This window comes from Chanodichthys erythropterus, chromosome 12 (genome assembly GCF_024489055.1).
Source record: "Chanodichthys erythropterus isolate Z2021 chromosome 12, ASM2448905v1, whole genome shotgun sequence".
Lineage (NCBI taxonomy): Eukaryota > Metazoa > Chordata > Actinopteri > Cypriniformes > Xenocyprididae > Chanodichthys > Chanodichthys erythropterus.
Window position 1 is genome coordinate 11,685,902 of NC_090232.1, and position 18,196 is coordinate 11,704,097.

At 33.7% G+C, this 18,196-nt stretch overlaps 1 protein-coding gene across 1 annotated transcript; it reads left to right on the forward strand.

Moving 5' to 3' along the window:
• Window positions 1-185: 185 nt before the first annotated feature.
• On the forward strand, window positions 186-15,639 carry LOC137032261 (eukaryotic translation initiation factor 3 subunit B-like). Its single transcript, XM_067403967.1, has 18 exons — window positions 186-303; window positions 2,060-2,252; window positions 3,036-3,155; window positions 3,310-3,367; window positions 3,607-3,735; window positions 5,450-5,607; window positions 5,684-5,815; window positions 5,902-5,968; window positions 6,051-6,097; window positions 8,022-8,232; window positions 8,302-8,374; window positions 8,495-8,617; window positions 8,765-8,843; window positions 10,570-10,708; window positions 10,807-10,932; window positions 11,018-11,095; window positions 13,096-13,204; window positions 14,148-15,639. Exons 1-18 carry the CDS (start codon window positions 201-203, stop codon window positions 14,249-14,251), a joined length of 2,049 nt encoding a protein of 682 aa, XP_067260068.1. The 5' UTR covers window positions 186-200; the 3' UTR covers window positions 14,252-15,639.
• The last annotated feature ends 2,557 nt before the right edge of the window (window positions 15,640-18,196 follow it).

Here is an 18,196-nt window from a genome sequence, read left to right on the forward strand (position 1 = left end):
CTACGTATGCGCAAATTCTGCGCACGTTAATGTTCTTCAATACCCTAACCGCCTCTCACTCACACACATGGTTACAGCGGACGCTTTAAGAGCTCCTAACTGCGCAGATAGGAGGCAATCAGCATCTATATTATCTGACGCATTTCTACCAGTTGTCTAACTAAAAGCAAACATACTGCATTCAAATTCAAGCCCGTCAAATGCAGGATACGGTAAATATGGCGGCTGAATCAGAATTTGATGAAGAAGAGGAGCCTTTGTTCAGCGATCCGGAGGATTTTGTGGAAGACATCGATGATGAAGGTGAAGAGGCTGCAATGAAATCCGCATTCAGCTATGCGCGCGGCCTCAACATGAGACAGTCACCATGCACAATAGATGAACTAAAACTGCTTAAATGACCTGCTTAATTTGGGATTTTAAAATATTTTTAATAATATTTTTTTATTACAGTTTATTTCTGTGGAATAAAAGGACGATCTGCTGATTTGACAGCAAGCAGACAAACGTGACAGGCATTCTGTCTTGATAGTCTTGAAATTATTTCTTATGAGATCATATTTTATATCCATTCAATTTATTTTTTTGCTACATTCGGTCCTTGGAAAAATATTTACCATGGTAACATCATTTCCGCCAGAATACAATGGAGGTACAGTTATTAAAACTGCATATTAATAACTTGGTACACAATTTTCATCAAAATATTAGCCTACCTTTGAAATAGATCCAAATTTATTTATTAATTTGTACAGTACCTGTGAAAAGTTTGGTAATTAAATTTTTTTACTGATTTTGAAAGAAGTGTATTCACCAAGGCTGCATTTATTTAATCAAAAATACAGTAAAAACAGTAATATTATTACAAATTAAAATAACTGTTTTCTATTTAAAATGTAATTTATTCCTGTGATGGCAAAGCTGAATTTTCAGCATTACTTTAGTCTTCAGTGTCACATGATCCTTTTAAACTTATTTTAATATGCTTTTCAAGAAACATTTCTTATCTTATTATCAATGTTGTAAACAAATTCAAACAATGTTACCAATTAAACATTTGTGGTAAGATTAAAAAAAGAAAGAAATTAATATTTTTATTCATCAAAGATGCATTAAATTGATCAAAAGTGACAGTGAAGACATTTATAATGTTACAAAAGATGTCTGTTTAATAAATGCTGAAATAGATTTAATAAATAAAAGTAATACATGTTGTAAAAATCTTTCTATTCATTAAAGAATCGATTTCCACAAAAATGTTAAGCAGCACAACTGTTTTCAACATTGATAATAATAAGAATGTTTCTTGAGCAGCAAATATATATTAGAATGATTTCTGAAGGATCATGTGACACTGAATACTGGAGCAATGATGCTGAAAATTCAACCTTGTTATCACAGGAATAAATTACATTTTAAAATATATTCAAATAGAAAACAGTTATTTTAAAATGTAATAACATTTTGCAATATTACTGTTTTTACTATATTTTTGATTAAATATATGTAGCCTTGGTGAGCATAAGACATTTCTTTCAAAAACATAAAAAATGAAATTTTTCCAAACTTGTTTCATACGTTCCCTTAAAATGTTCTTCATGTGTAAACATCTAAATTAACTGGTTATATTTAAGTTAAAAATATAATGTAAAATGAATGAATCCACTTTAGTTTACACTAAATCGTCAGATTAGGTAAAAAAAAAAAAAAAAGCTTATGGTTTCATTTTTTAAATTGTACACTTTTAAATAATAATTATAATATTAAATTTTATTATGATTTTATAACACTATAATATTTTGATGGACACTGGTAAGGGAGAGCGTGAGGAGCTTTTATGCTTTCTGTGCAAAACAGCAGGCAGAGTTTTTCCTCTACTTTAGTAAAACTGAACTCTACATTCTGTATGCTGCACAATTGCAGGATCTATTTAAAACATTTAATTCAGGCAATAAATATCATAATGCACATCTACAGTAACAGTTTCCAAGTTTTCCAGTAGGCCAATTTGTACTGCTAGAAATTTCTAGTGGCAAGTTATCTGTGCCGTTTTATGCAGAATTGTTGGAGGATGTTTTAAGGGAGAGACCTCTGGAGGCTGATGGGATTGATTCTGTGGTCGTGGTGGACAACGTTCCCCAAGTGGGCCCTGAACGTCTGGAGAAACTGAAAAATGTGATCCATAAAATCTTCTCCAAGTTCGGAAAAATCACTAACGAATTTTACCCTGAAGCGGCTGGGACCACCAAAGGGTGAGTTACTGACTTTAAGATTATACATTTTAGTAGATAAAACTATTGATTTCTCGATTTTAATTTCATTTTGAAGAACCGTTATCGATTCTTATCTCCCATCCAATAAATCATAATAAACTTTGTGCTTTGTTACTTTTGATATGAAACAAAGTCTCAGCTTTTAAATTCTGTCAATTTTACTACAAAATTCAAACTATAAATATTGTTTTTTTGCACTTTATTATGGTGCGGCAGATCGCTGTAGTGCCTCAGTTCAAGCGAATCGCACATGAACTGATCATCTCTTCCTCTTTACTACTAGTAACAGCACGAAATAAACATGAATGAACATCAGAAGGTACAGTATGTTGAAAGATACAGTACAATTTACCAAAATCCATATCACATCTCATGTAATCCTTTCAACTGCTGAAAGACCTCAGTAAAACAGTTTGTAAACAACATGTTGTGTAATTTAAATGTAAGTAGCCAACAAATCAGTTCATTTTAACCTTTATTATTATAGTAATTTACCAGCTGAGGTTCCTGTATATTTTACAGCATTAGTTGAGAGATATTTTTTTCCTTGAGGAAATTTGTCATGTACCATACCCAATTAATCAATATTGAATTGAACTGAATTGAAATCACATCTGAATCGAATCACAAGATTGTGAATCGAAATCTAAATGAATTGTGAAATTTGTGTCAATGCTCAGCCCTAATTGCAATGATGCTGATTCTTTTCAGAACACGATTTAGTGACAAATGTGAAATATTTGCTGTGTTACTTGTTCTCAGGTATATCTTTCTGGAGTATTTGTCCCCTAACCAGGCTCTGGAAGCAGTTAAGAATGCAGACGGTTACAAGCTGGACAAACAGCACACATTCAGAGTAAATCTGTTCACAGATTTTGATAAGTAAGTTTTAAAAGGGTCCATGTGTTTGGAAGCAGAACACAGCTGGTTATGACTGGTTTATGACTATTTTATTGTGAACTACAAAAAAAAGTTTCAGTTACTATACAAATATTGAGGTTCAATGCTTATGGGCCATTGATCCGTGTGTTTTTAGGTACATGAACATCAGTGACCAATGGGAAACCCCTGAAAAACAGCCTTTTAAAGACTTTGTATGTATTTTTTAATCTGTTATTTGAAAAAAAAAAAAAAAAAAAGTCAAGCTTGGTGTTAATTTATTTGTGACTGCCTTGTATTTATACTTAAAAATTTGGTTTTGAAAAACACTATAATTGAGACATTACAAGATTACTGGAATATGAGCATGTTAGTGTATGGCTTGCTATCTGTTTTTTTAGTGAGTAGGCAATGACATCTTGTCATTACATCATGTTCTGTCACTGTTTACCAGGGCAACATGAGGCACTGGCTTGAGGATGCAGACTGTCGTGATCAATACAGTGTAATTTATGAATCAGGAGAACGAACTGCCATATTTTCCAATGACCCGAAGGAGGCGATACTGGTTGAAGAGAGAGCTGTGAGCATGTTTCTTTTCAAACAGATTTGCTTTATTTTAGTATTAAATATATTCTATTAAATAATTAATACTATGAACAGATTTGCTTATTTTTTATAGTATTTTATTAATATTTTTTAATTGGCTTTTATTTTTATATTTTCAGTTTTCGTTTTATTTTAAAGGTGCCATCGAATTGAAAATTGAATTTACCTCGGCATAGTTGAATAACAAGAGTTCAGTACATGGAAATGACATACAGTGAGTCTCAAACTCCATTGTTTCCTCCTTCTTATATAAATCTCATTTGTTTAAAAGACCTCAGAAGAACAGGCGAATCTCAACATAACACTGACAGTCGGGATCATTAATATGTACACCCCCAGTATTTGCATATGCCAGCCCATGATCGAGGCATTACACAAGGGCAGGCAGTATTAACGTCTGGATCTGTGCACAGCTGAATCATCAGACTAGGTAAGCAAGCAAGAACAACAGCGAAAAATGGCAGATGGAGCAATAATAACTGACATGGCCCATGATATCATGATATTTTTAGTGATATTTGTAAATGGTCTTTCTAAATGTTTTGTTAGCATGTTGCTAATGTACTGTTAAATGTGGTTAAAGTTACCATCGTTTCTTACTGTATTCACAGAGACAAGAGCCGTCACTATTTTCATTATTAAACACTTGCAGTCTGTATAATTCATAAACACAACTTCATTCTTTATAAATCTCTCCAACAGTGTGTAATGTTAGCTTTAGCCACGGAGCAAAACCTCAAATTCATTCAGAATCAAATGTAAACATCCAAATAAATACAATACTTACGCGATTAGACATGCTGCATGACGAACACTTTGTAAAGATCCATTTTGAGGGTTATATTAGCTGTGTGAACTTTGTTTATGCAGTGATAGAGTCGAGAGCTCGGGAGGGGGCGGAGAGCGTGAGCATTTAAAGGAACCGCAGCCTGAATCGGCGCATTTCTAATTATGCCCCAAAATAGACAGCTAAAAAAATCAATTAAAAAAAATCTATGGGATATTTTGAGCTGTAACTTCACAGACACATTCAGGGGACACCTTAGACTTATATTACATCTGATAAAAAAACGTTCAATGGCACCTTTAAGTTTTAGTAATTTTGTTCATATTTCTATTTAGAAATTTGTATTTTAGTTTTAGTTTTAATTTGAGTCATTTTAGTTATTAAACTCAACTTGTGTATTTTATTTAGTTTCTAAAGCAACATTTCTAATTTTAATTTAAGATTTCACACCACTATTACAATAACGGCACAGAGGAATGATATTGTTGGAATCACTTTCGGAATGATTTTTTCCAGCTGATGAACAATAAAAACATTGACAGCCAATCAGAATCCATCCTGCTTTGAAGAGTTTGAGTATTTAAAGCAGCAGACGACAGAACTGCAGCGTGCGCTTAGAATAAACAGAACGATAATGTGCACTGGTGTGGACGCTGTTGTAGTTATCATTATAGTTATCGTTCTTGGTGTGAAAGGGCCTTAACTAGAGCTTTTCATCAAGACATTAGCTAAAGGAATAGTTATGTTCAAGTTAGTTAACATGAACAGTGAATTATCAACAGTATTTTTTACTGTTCAGTAGTTTAATTTATGAAGTAATTGCATCTGCATATCTTGTCATGTCACTCTACAAAGCAATTGCAATATAAGCCTTACAGTACTAAGTTGGATATTTTTACAGCGCTGGACAGAGACTTACGTCCGCTGGTCACCCAAAGGGACGTACCTGGCCACTTTTCACCAACGAGGAATTGCATTGTGGGGTGGAGAAAAGTTCAAGCAGATACAAAGATTCAGCCACCAGGGTGTGTCTCTCATTGACTTCTCCCCATGTGAGAGGTAAACACCTGAGAGGATGCAAAAGCAGCTGTTACAGAGTCAAAGATGTGAATAACACATAAAAAATTTGTGTCAGGTATGTGGTGACATTCAGCCCACTGATGGACACTAAAGAAGACCCTCAAGCCATTATCATCTGGGACATCTTGACTGGACAGAAGAAGCGAGGCTTCCATTGTGAGAGTTCGGCACACTGGCCTATTTTTAAGTGAGTGAATTAATTACCTTTTGTTTGTCAACATTCATGTACTTTTCATTCAGATAATAAGCACTTCTAAATTGCATCTCTCACAGGTGGAGTCAGGATGGGAAATTCTTTGCCAGAATGACACAAGATACTCTCAGCATCTATGAAACCCCTGTAAGATAAGCGTTTATCTTCAATTAATATGTAGTTTCTGTAATTACTCTTTTTTTAATAATACCTTGTTAATTTCTTCCAGTCAATGGGTCTGCTAGATAAGAAGAGTTTAAAAATAAGTGGAATAAAGTAAGTAATCCAGGATTGTAGAAAGTAATTAAAGGCATAATTCAGCCCTAACATACATACACACACACACCCATATACAGCCATGGAAAAAATTAAGAGACCAAGTTCAGAAATCAATGTTAAGTGGTCTCTTAATTTTTTCCATAGCTGTATATATATATATATACACTACCGTTCAAAAGTTTGGGATCGGTAAGATTTTTAATGTTTTTAAAAGAAGTTTCATCTGCTCACCAAGATTGCATCTATTTAATTAAAAATACAGTAAAAACAGTAATATTGTGAAATATTATTACAATTTAAAATAACTGTTTTCTATTGGAATATAATGTAAAATGTAATTTATTCCTGTGATGCAAATCTAAATTTTCAGCATCATTACTCCAGTCTTCAGTGTCACATGATCCTTCAGAAATCATTCTAATATGATGATTTGCTGCTTAAGAAACATTTATTATTATTATCAATGTTAAAAACAGTTGTATAATTTTTTTTTCAGGATTCCTTGATGAATAGAAAGTTCAAAAGAACAGCATTTATCTAAAACACAAAGCTTTTGTAACATTATACACTACCATTCAAAAGTTTGGGGTCAGTAAGAATTTTTTTTTTATGAGAAGAATTTAAAGAAATTAATATTTTTTTTCAGCAAGGATGCATTAAATCAATCAAAAGTGACAGTAAAGACATTTAAATGTAACAACAGATTATATTTCAGATAAACACTGTTCTTTTGAACTTTCTATTCATCAAAGAATCCTGAAAAAACAATATTGTACACAAATATTTTGTACATCTGTGCGCAATAAATGTTTCTTGAGCAGCAGATCAGCATATTATGATGAATGAATGATAAAATGATTTCTTAAGGATGTGACACTGAAGACTGGAGTAATGATCCTGAAAATTCATCTTTGCCAACACAAGAATAAGTTACATTTTCAAATATTTTCAAATAGAAAACAGTTATTTTAAATTGTAATAATATTTCACAATATTACTGATTTTACTGTATTTTTAATTAAATAAATGCACCCTTGGTGAACAGACGAAACTTCTTCATAAAACATTAAAAATGTTACCGAGCCCAAACTTTTGAAAGGTAGTGTATATATATATACAGCCATGGAAAAAATTAAGAGACCACTCCAAGTTCAGAAATCAATGTTAAGTGGTCTCTTAATTTTTTCCATAGCTGTATATATATATATATATATATATATATATATATATATATATATATATATATATATATATATATATATATATATATATATATATATATATATATATATATATATATATAGTATTTATTTCTATATTTTCTGTTTTAATTTAAATTTAAGTCAGAGATTTAGTAAGTTATTTTACTTGGAATAAAGTAAATAAACCTATCCAGGATTGTAGAAAATAGTTAAAGGAAAATATATAAAGCATACATATAAACCTAATTTTATATATATGTCCTATTTTAATTTTAGTTAAAGTTTTAGTAATGTATTTTTGTGTTTTTTTTTAATATGTCTACATAGATTTTATATATATTTTTTATTTTCTTCAATTTTAGTGAAAATGAAAATGTTAGTTATATATTATAAATATAATAAATGTAAAATAATATATAAAACAAATATAAATACTTAAAAAAAACACTTATTTTATTTCAGTTAACATTTTTTTCATTTCAAGTAATGGAAATATTTTTATGGCTATTAGTTTTAGTTAACTCTAATCACAATCTCATTCAAAAAAGAAAATTCTGTCATCATTTCACACAGAATAACATGAGGTTGAAAATTATTCCTTTAAAATATCTATAATGTGAGGGCAACTTTTGAATTATTGAAAATGATTTATCTTTGAGTGTTACCAGGAAGTCAGTTGATTGTGAAATGCAACCCTAAAGTTCTTCCCTGTCCGATAGAGATTTCTCTTGGTCACCGGGAGACAACATCATTGCCTTTTGGGTCCCAGAAGACAAGGACATTCCAGCCAGGGTAACGCTAATGCAGTTCCCATCCCGTTTAGAGATTCGGGTGCGGAATCTTTTCAACGTGGTGGACTGCAAGCTTCACTGGCAACGGCAGGGTGACTACTTGTGTGTGAAGGTGGACCGAACGCCCAGAGGAACACAGGTCGGTTTGTTTGTTTGTGTTTATTACCTATCTTTATACCTCCCTGATTTGTTTTCTGCTCTTCAATAGGGTGTCGTCACAAACTTTGAGATTTTCCGCATGAGAGAGAAACAGGTTCCTGTTGATGTGGTGGAGATGAAAGGTAACCAAGGCCTTAAATGCTCTTAAAAGCCTTCTGTCACATTTGATAAAATATAGTGATCTAGGCGCAATCACAAAATATTTGGTTTTGATCTTTATCTTAACATCTGATCTTTATTAGAGAGCATCATTGCATTTGCCTGGGAGCCCAACGGCAGTAAGTTTGCGGTACTACATGGAGAATCTCCCAGAATAAATGCCTCATTTTACCACGTCAAAAGCAATGGCAAGATTGAGCTCATAAGTAAGTGCCAATCTTAACGTCACTCATGAAATATAGATGTAAATCTATGTTAGTATATCTAATACTATGTAAATATATGCTAGTAATATTATCCTGATTGATTTGGTACTCGCAGGGATTTTTTGTGACTATTCTGTGGTTTTCCAGAGATGTTTGATAAGCAGCAGGCCAACAGTATCTTTTGGAGTCCTCAGGGTCAGTTCATGGTACTGGCAGGACTGCGGAGGTTAATTTATATATATTATAAGTATTAAATTAAATTAGATATACAGTTCGAATATTTGGGGTTGGTAAGATTTTTTATGTTTTTGTTTTTTAAAAGTCTCTTATGCTCACCAAGGCTACATTTAATTGATCAAAAATGCAGTAAAAACAGTAATATTGTGAAATATTATTACATTTTAAATAATTCTTAACTATTTTATTATATTTTAAATTGTAATCAATTTCTGTGATTGACTTTTTTTAGGATTCTATGATGAATAAAACGTTTAAAGGGGACCTATTATGCCTCGTTTTTCAAGATGCAATTTAAGTCTCAGGTGTACCCAGAATGTGTCTGTGAAGTTTCAGCTCAAAATACCTCACAGATCATTATAACATGTTGTGAATACTCATTTGCATGCAAAAGTGCATGCAAAGACACACTGTTTTCATGCATTTGTCTTTAATTGCAAATGAGCTGCTGCTCCCCGCCCCCTTTCCAGAATAGCGCTTCCTTCAACAGCTCATGCCTGCATTGGATACTCTGCCAAATACTAACATAACATCTGCTTGGTTTAGATTATCATCTAAATCATGATCACGCTCATGAACATTGCAGTTCTACTTCATCATAAAAGTTTATTATCTGCATGCGTTTTAAAACTATATCAGTTTAAAGGATTAGTTCACTTCTGAATTAAAATTTCCTGATAATTTACTCACCTGCATGTCATCCAAGATGTTAATGTCTTTCTTTCTTCAGTCGAAAAGAAAGGTTTTCGGGGAAAACATTCCAGGATTTTTCTCCATATAGTGGACTTCAACAGTTCCCAACGAGTTGAAGGTCCAAATTGTAGTTTCAGTGCAGCTTCAAAGGGCTCTACACAATCCCAGCCGAGGAATAAGGGTCTTATCTAGCTTTTTTAGTTTTTTGAGTGCACACATCTAAAACAAATGCACAGAAAGCTGGCTGTCAGATGGCATGTCTTGTGAGTATTAAACTAACTTCTCTTTCATGTTTTATTGTGTTTAAACTGTCACAAGGATATGTCAAAAACACACAAAGTTCACAAACAGTTGGTTATATCTGTTAACGTAAACAGCAGGGACAGAAATCACATGTGTATATTATATATATTATAAAACTAATCTTCTGCGTTCAGAGGATTAGTTTTATAATTATTCAGTCCTCATGTTCACTCTTACATCCAATAACAAACACCTCAATCGCTTACGATTTATTTTTGTCGCTACAGCTGCTCCGGTGTTGAGACAATGGCGGACAGTGTACAATTCCCTCAGGGCGGAAACGATGCTAATACGGCAGAGTCTGTTAGCAGTTGTGGGTGGGGCTTGTACAATGTGGCATCACAATGTACAGAAAATGAAAGCGGCTTGTTCTATGAGACTGTTTAATGGGAATTTAAAAAAAGGAGAGGATGGATTTTTATCATTATAGGGTGGTTGTGTATACACACTGCCAATACATATTTATGTTTAAAGTGAATTTTGCATAATAGGTGCCCTTTAAAATAACAGCATTTATGTTTATTTGCATTATAAATATCTTTGCTGACACTTTTGATCAATTTAATGCATCCAATGATCAGTTTCTTTAAAAACAAAAATAAAATCCTACTGACCCCAAACTTTTGAATGATAGTGATCTGTGTTCATGGCCAAATGTTTTTCTTCAGTCTTAATTGGTTAGCTCTTACAGGTGATATTTCTTTTCTTTTTCTGTGCAGTATGAACGGTGCGCTTGCATTTGTGGACACGTCGGATTGTACCATCATGTATATTGCGGAGCATTACATGGCCTCTGATGTGGAATGGGATCCTACAGGCAGATATGTGGTGACTTCTGTTTCCTGGTGGAGCCACAAAGTAAAATTCAAAGACATGTTCACTTCCTTAATATGAACATTTATCCTCATTAGGCTTTTTTTATTTACCCCTCATACTTTTATTTACTTTGCATACAGGTGGACAATGCATACTGGCTTTGGACGTTCCAGGGACGCCTTCTGCAAAAGAACAACAAAGACAGATTCTGCCAGTTGTTATGGAGACCACGCCCTCCTACTTTACTCAGTCAAGAGCAAATAAAGGTGATGTTGTTTACCTTTGTAACGTCTACTCAGAGTTTTAACTGTGAATATTATAAGGAGACTGAGGTTTTCTTTATTTTAACAGGCCATTAAGAAGGACCTCAAGAAGTATTCAAAAATCTTTGAGCAAAAGGACAGACTGAGCCAATCCAAAGCTTCCAAGGTCAGTTTTTTTCTTTCTTTCTTTCTTTCTTTCTTTCTTTCTTTCTTTCTTTCTTTCTTTCTTTCTTTCTTTCTTTCTTTCTTTCTTTCTTTCTTTCTTTCTTTCTTTTTCTTTCTTTCTTTTTCTATAAATGTTTAACTGGTTGTGATTATTACCTGATTAATTTGCTGTGTTTATTGACATAATTATGTAATTTAAAAAAATGTAATTAAAGGGTTAGTTCACCCAAAAATTCTATCATTAATTACTCACCCTAATGTTTTTCCAAACCCATAAGACCTTTGTTAATCTTCAGAACACAAATTAAAATATTTTTGACTCTTCCATAAGACAGCAATTTAACCAACATGTTCAAGGACCAGAAAGGTACTAAAGACATTGCTGAAATAGTCAACGTGACTGCAACCTTAATTTTATGAAGCAACGAGAATCACAAAACAAAAATAACGACTTTATTCAACAATCTCTTCTCTTTAGTGTCATTCTCATATGTTGTTTACGTTCAGCGCTTCCAGGTTCTACGTCAGAACACCGAATCATTATTGGCCAGCTCCTGCATCAGCATCACACGCATGCGTCGTGTTGCTCACGTGATCAGCTTTGGCCAATACTGAACCGGCGTTCAAACATAAACATGGAAGCCTTCACTGTGCTTACTGTGTCAATTACCTAAGGATAATGACAGGTAAGAGAAGAGATTGTTGCTTAAAGTCATTATTATTGTTTTGTTTTTGTAAGCAAAAAGTATTCTCGTCACTTCATAAAATTAAGGTTGAACCAATGTCTTTAACAATGTCTTTGGTATCTTTCTGGACCTTGAAAATGTCTGTTAAATTGCTGTCTATGGACGAGTCATATACCTCTCAGATTTCATCTAAAAAATCTTAAAGGTGCCCACGAACGTTTTTTTACAAGATGTAATATAAGTCTAAGGTGTCTCCTGAATGTGTCTGTGAAGTTTCAGCTCAAAATACCCCTTAGATTTTTTTAAATTAATTTTTTTAACTGCCTATTTTGGGGCACCATTAACTATGCACTGATTTCACTCGACGCTGCCCCTTTAAGACGCGAGCTTCCTGCCACACGAGCTGTCAACTATATTACAGCGCATTTACAAAGTTCACACAGCTAATATAACCCTCAAATGGATCTTTACAAGATGTACGTCATGCATGCTGTATGCATGCTTCGAATTATGTGAGTAAAGTATTTATTTTGATGTTAAAAGTTTAATTCTGAGTGAATCTGAGGCTGGGCTCCGTGGCTAACGGCTAATCACTGTTGGAGAGATTTATAAAGAATGAAGTTGTGTTTATACATTATACAGACTGCAAGTGTTTAAAAAATGAAAATAACGACAGTCTTGTCTCCGTGAATACAGTAAGAAACGATGGTAACTTTAACCACATTTAACAGTAACGTTACATTAGCAACATGCTAACGAAACATTTAGAAAGACAATTTACAAATATCACTAAAAATATCATGATATCATGGATCATGTCCGTTATTATTGCTCCATCTGCCATTTTTCGCTGTTGTTCTTGCTTACCTAGTCTGATGATTCGGCTGTGTGCAGATCCAGACGTTAACTGGCTGCCCTTGTGTAATGCCTTTGATAATTGTTGGGAACGTGGGCTGGCATTATGCAAATATTGGGGGCGTACACCCCGACTGTTACGTAACAGTCGGCGTTATGTTGAGATTCGCCTGTTCTTCGGAGGTCGTTTAAACAAATGAGATTTATATAAGGAGGAAACAATGGAGTTTGAGACTCACTGTATGTCTTTTCCATGTACTGAACTCTTGTTATTCAACTATGCCAGGGTAAATTCAATTTTTGAGTCAAGGGCACCTTTAATTTGTGTTCTGAAGATGAACAAAGGTCTTACGGGTGTGGAAAGACATGAGGGTGAGTAATTAATGACAGAAATTTCATTTTTGGGTGAACTAACCCTTCAATGTGTTAATACAATGTTTCTGCAATGCTCTTGATGCAGGAGTTAGTGGACAAACGTCATCTGATGATGGAAGAATACAGGCAGTACAAAGAAAGTGCCATTCAGCTTTATAACCAGCAGAGAGAGCTGCGCCTTCAGCTCAGAGGAGGTGAGAAACACCTCTGTCTTTCCTTTATTCTTTCTCTCTATTGTTTTCATTCTCTCTTGACATTTCCATCATGTCTGCACATCGCTTTTAACATGCACATGACCAGCCTTTTAAAGGGATAGTTCACCCAAAAATGTTGTCATCATTTACTTACCCTCATGTTGTTCCAACCCTGAATGAGTTTCTTTCTTGTGAGTTAATATATCACAATTCTGAAAAAAAAAAAAAAAGAGTCAGATTTGTGAGATTAAAAAGTCGCAATTATACCTTTTTATTTTTTTACTTAGTGGAGGAAACAAGCTTCCATAGTTAGCACAGGTTTAGTATTTCTTTTTAAAACCCGATTAATCGTAGGCTCATCTGAGGTTCAAATCTGAGGTCAGTAAGTTTTAGTCCAATTTGAAAACATTAACTAGCATTTTTGGTAAAAAGAATATCCTCTCTGGGTCAATGAGGAATGCCGGGACACAACATAAAGTTTAAATAGTTTATTAAATTAATTTATTTTGCCATTTTAAATAGTAATTGTATCAAGGTTTGTGTTCAGAGAAGAAGGAGCCGGGAACTGACGAACGTAAAACATAACTTTAATCCAAATATGAACAAACAACAAAACGAAAGTAAAACGGTAAAGTCCCTCATGGACGACTACCGCATATAAACATAAATTAACAACATAAAGTCCAGGCCTGGTCCTCTCTCGTCTTCCACTGTCATCCCTCCTCGTTCATTAGCACTCACGCCACTGACCTCACTCTGTTCCCACGGCTCTTGGCCCCACCCTGATTAAATGACTGCAGATGCACACTGCAGCCCATAACGGATTACCCATAATGCAGCTTGATGAACAGTACACACATTGTTTATCAGAGTGCCCTAAAATAAAAAAGTACAAATATTTTAATGAGAAGTTCATGAGTTGCACTGATATATCATCTCTCAGGTGTGGACACAGATGAGCTGGACAGTAATGTGGAGGACTGGGAAGAGGAAACCATCGAGTTCTTCATCAGTGAAGAGATCATTTCTCTCGGAGATCTGAAGTAGACCTACATGGAAAGCACTCATGTTTCCAGCTCTAAGACAAAATACTCACCCCCCAGAGGTCACCACCACAGGTCCTTTACAAGTGCTTTGTATGAGACACTAAGTATGTTGACATGCACAGTTATAATAGAGCGGGTTTTTGCATAGTTGAGTTTTAAGTATGCAAATGAAAATTTAAAGTCGCCATGAAACAAGAGTTGTGATGGTCTTTTCTTCCCTTTTGTGATGTATATCCAAGTAAACCAGCTTCTCGAACAAGAACAAATTTAGGGTGGGACTTAATTTTGTCCATCGGGAATTGATTGGATGGTTGTGGTTTGCTATTGCTGGGATGTCATGTGAGTGACAGGTTGCCCCGCCCTCACGCCAGTAAACCCGTCATCACAGAAGAGAAGAGATGTCACTGCAAGAGGAAGGAGAAGATATTTTGATTAAAGATTATGAAGGCACATGAATTTAAAAAAAATATATATAATGATGTGCACAGATAAATCATTTATAATAAATGCTGCATGCAATATTCCATAAACCAAGAATTATCCATTTTGATTTCATGGTGACTTTAAAGAATGAAAAAACCTCTGTGTTTTGGAGCAACTGTTCAAAGTTGAGGCCAACTGTAGTCTGATTAATGTTTAAACATGCTGGACGAAGCTGAGCTAGATCTGTTGACTTCGCAAAAACCAGACTGGTACGATTTCAGTCAGACTAAAGCATTTTCATGACATTTAAAATTGATGAATTGTTGTTTAAATCCAACTAAATTCAAACTTTTAAAGTGCTTGTAAACACACTTACTGATTCACATATTCCTGCTGAGAAGGGATGTTGTTTAACTTTAAGTTGAATTTTAAGGGTTAGGGTTCACCAAAAAATGAAATTTCTGTCATTAATTACTTACCCTCATGTCATTCCACACCCGTTAGACCTTCGTTATGTTGAGATTCGCCTGTTCTTCGGAGGTCTTTTAAACAAATGAGATTTATATAAGAAGGAGGAAACAGTGGAGTTTGAGACTCACTGTATGTCATTTCCATGTACTGAACTCTTGTTATTTAACTATGTCAAGGTAAATTCAATTTTTAATTCGATGGCACCTTTAATTTTATGAAGCGATGAGAATACTTTTTGTGCGCAAAAACAAAGCAAAAATAATGACTTTATTCAACAAATTTGTCTCTCCCCTGTCATTCATGCTATATACGTTGCAGTGCTTCCTGGTTCTACATCAGAATGACTATTTTAATTATATTTTTACTACTTTTCTGGACCTCGAATGTGGTAATTTGATTGTTTTCAATGGAGGATAAAAAAAATCTCGGATTTCATCAAAAATATTTTAATTTGTGTTCCGAAGATGAACGAAGGTCTTACAGGTTTGGAACGACATCAGGGTGAGTAATTAATGACAGAAATTTCATTTTTGGGTGAACTAACCCTTTAAATCTCCCTTCATACAATTTTCTGGTAGCATTCGCTGAAAGCAGTAAAGGGCAGTGATTTATCATTTGCTATTCTTCTGACAGAGCAAGAAAATGGTTCTGTTTTGTGGGTTATTGCTTCTCAAAAGAAAATATTTCTGATATAGGAGAGGAATTTCTTTTGTACTGTGGTCTCTGGTCTTTTGTATAAGAGCATTTTGTTTAACAAGGAAACTTCTTGTTTTTTTCCACCATCATTCCAGAGGTACTGTAATACCAAGTCATAATGTCAACTCCAAGCTGCACTTAATTAAAAATAATTGTAAGAGAATTTTAAAACAAACGTGTTGAAACATTTGCTAGGCAAGTGTAATTTATGACATGAGCCAGCATCATCAATTTTTAATATGAGAAATTTCTTTGTATTTTACTTGAATTTCCCATAAAATGAAATTGTTTTAAAGCTTCCATACAAGATTGTGTATGTTTACTCCCCTGTATTAAATGTAAACAACTAAATGTTTCTTCTGTGGTTTAATATTGCACACACACAGTGAGGTCATGACAGCCAAAATATCTTTGGTCAAAATATCATTGAAATCTCACGTGTCATTCATTATCTGTTATCTCATTTTAATACAATACATTTTTTATGTTTGTTTTTAAAATAATAGCTATTTTTATTATTATTATAAATAATAATGATGGTGTTTGTTGGTCAAACTGACCCTAACTGGTTTTAATACATTAAAGGTGCAATATGTAAGATTTTTGCAGTAAAATATCCCAAAACCACTAGGCCAGTGTTATAAATTTTGTTCACTTGATTACGAAATCGTGAGAAAATTGCAATTTTAACAAAGTCTCTGGGACATGTGATGAGTCGCCTGTCAATGGCGTCATACCCTAGGTTTCCGGTTTTATTTGGTAGAAACCATGGAAACACCAAAGACGCTTTAATATATTACATGTTTTAATAGACAAGGGAACAATTGTTTGGTTATGTTTATAGACAGAAAACTAATTGTTGTTATATATCTCAACATGTTTATTCTTATTGTTTAAATCTAATTTTCTTGATTTTTTTGAGTACCATGCTTTACCATGCCTCAGAGAAAAACACTATTTTGTCAAGTAGCTAACATAGCATAATCAGATGCAGCTTTATTTTTAGTGTTAATTAGTAGTTTTAAAATTAATTGCATGCCATTTATCAACACAAGCCATCCAGCATTTAATATGATATTCTAAATTCGATCTAGCTTACTGCAGTGTGTCTCATAACACAGCAGCCACCAAGCAAACGCACAGAGTAACATTATAACATCATTTTCAACACACTCAATGTATCTAATATGATAAACAGAGCTGTGTTACATCATACTCATGACCGGAGAATCGGCGCCAGCGACTGTGGCATAATAAAAGTTCAGCTGTTCGCGGCGTGTGTTGCACAATCGCTCTAGCGACCTCGTTCAGCTCCCACAACACTCGGTCCTGCTCTGCTTCATACTACAATGACGTTATTAATCGCAATGAACATGATTTCTTCCCGAGTCCTATCCCGATTGTTTCCACCAGCTGTGAGGTGAAGACCACATGTCCCAAGATTCAAGCTACACCTTTATTTTGAACTCCTCACATTTCGTCAGCACTTGACCCAGTAGTAGTAGCACTTACCTTGACTAATATTCTTCTCCTATCTGTGTATTTATATATAAAAAAAAAAAAGAGCACTTTACTGACATAACTGTGACTTCACTCAAAAAAAAAAAAAAAAAAAAAAAAAAAAAGAGCACTTTACTGACATAACTGTGACTTCACTCAGCACTTACATACTGTTGTTCTCATGTTGATTTGATTGATTCTACTACTCTCATTTGTAAGTTGCTTTGGATAAAAGCGTCTGCTAAATGACTAAATGTAAATGTAATGAATAGGCCTCTAGCGGAAAGAAATCTTACATATTGCAACTTTAATCCAAATATCACACTATGAAAACAAAACATAACAAAAAACACAATACAGAAATAAAGCATAATAAATATGACAGCATTTTGATAAATAAAACTTTATTTTTTCAACATTTTCTAATTGTATAATATTTGCATTTTCACTACTGAAATAGTCTGTATAGTAATATAGTAATTACAACTTTTTTTAAACTTCAAATTTTATGCCATGCTTGTTTTTTTGTTTTTTATATATATATATATATATATATATATATATATATTTACTACCCCTAATTAGGCTTATAATTTTTGCATTTGCATTTTTTTTCCAAGTACATTATGTGCGTTTTTGCAAGTTAAATTGATTTGCAAATGTGAGCAAATTAGCATTAGAAAACGACAAAAAAATGAGAAATATTAGTTGGGCTGACTTATTTTGACACAAAAACTTGCCAAAGTAACCAAACGATTATGTACTTGTCTCCATGGCAACAGTAACAGTTTTCTCGCACCAGTGTCTTGACTGGTTTCACGAGGCGCGCAAACACCTTTATCCTTTACTTTTTAAA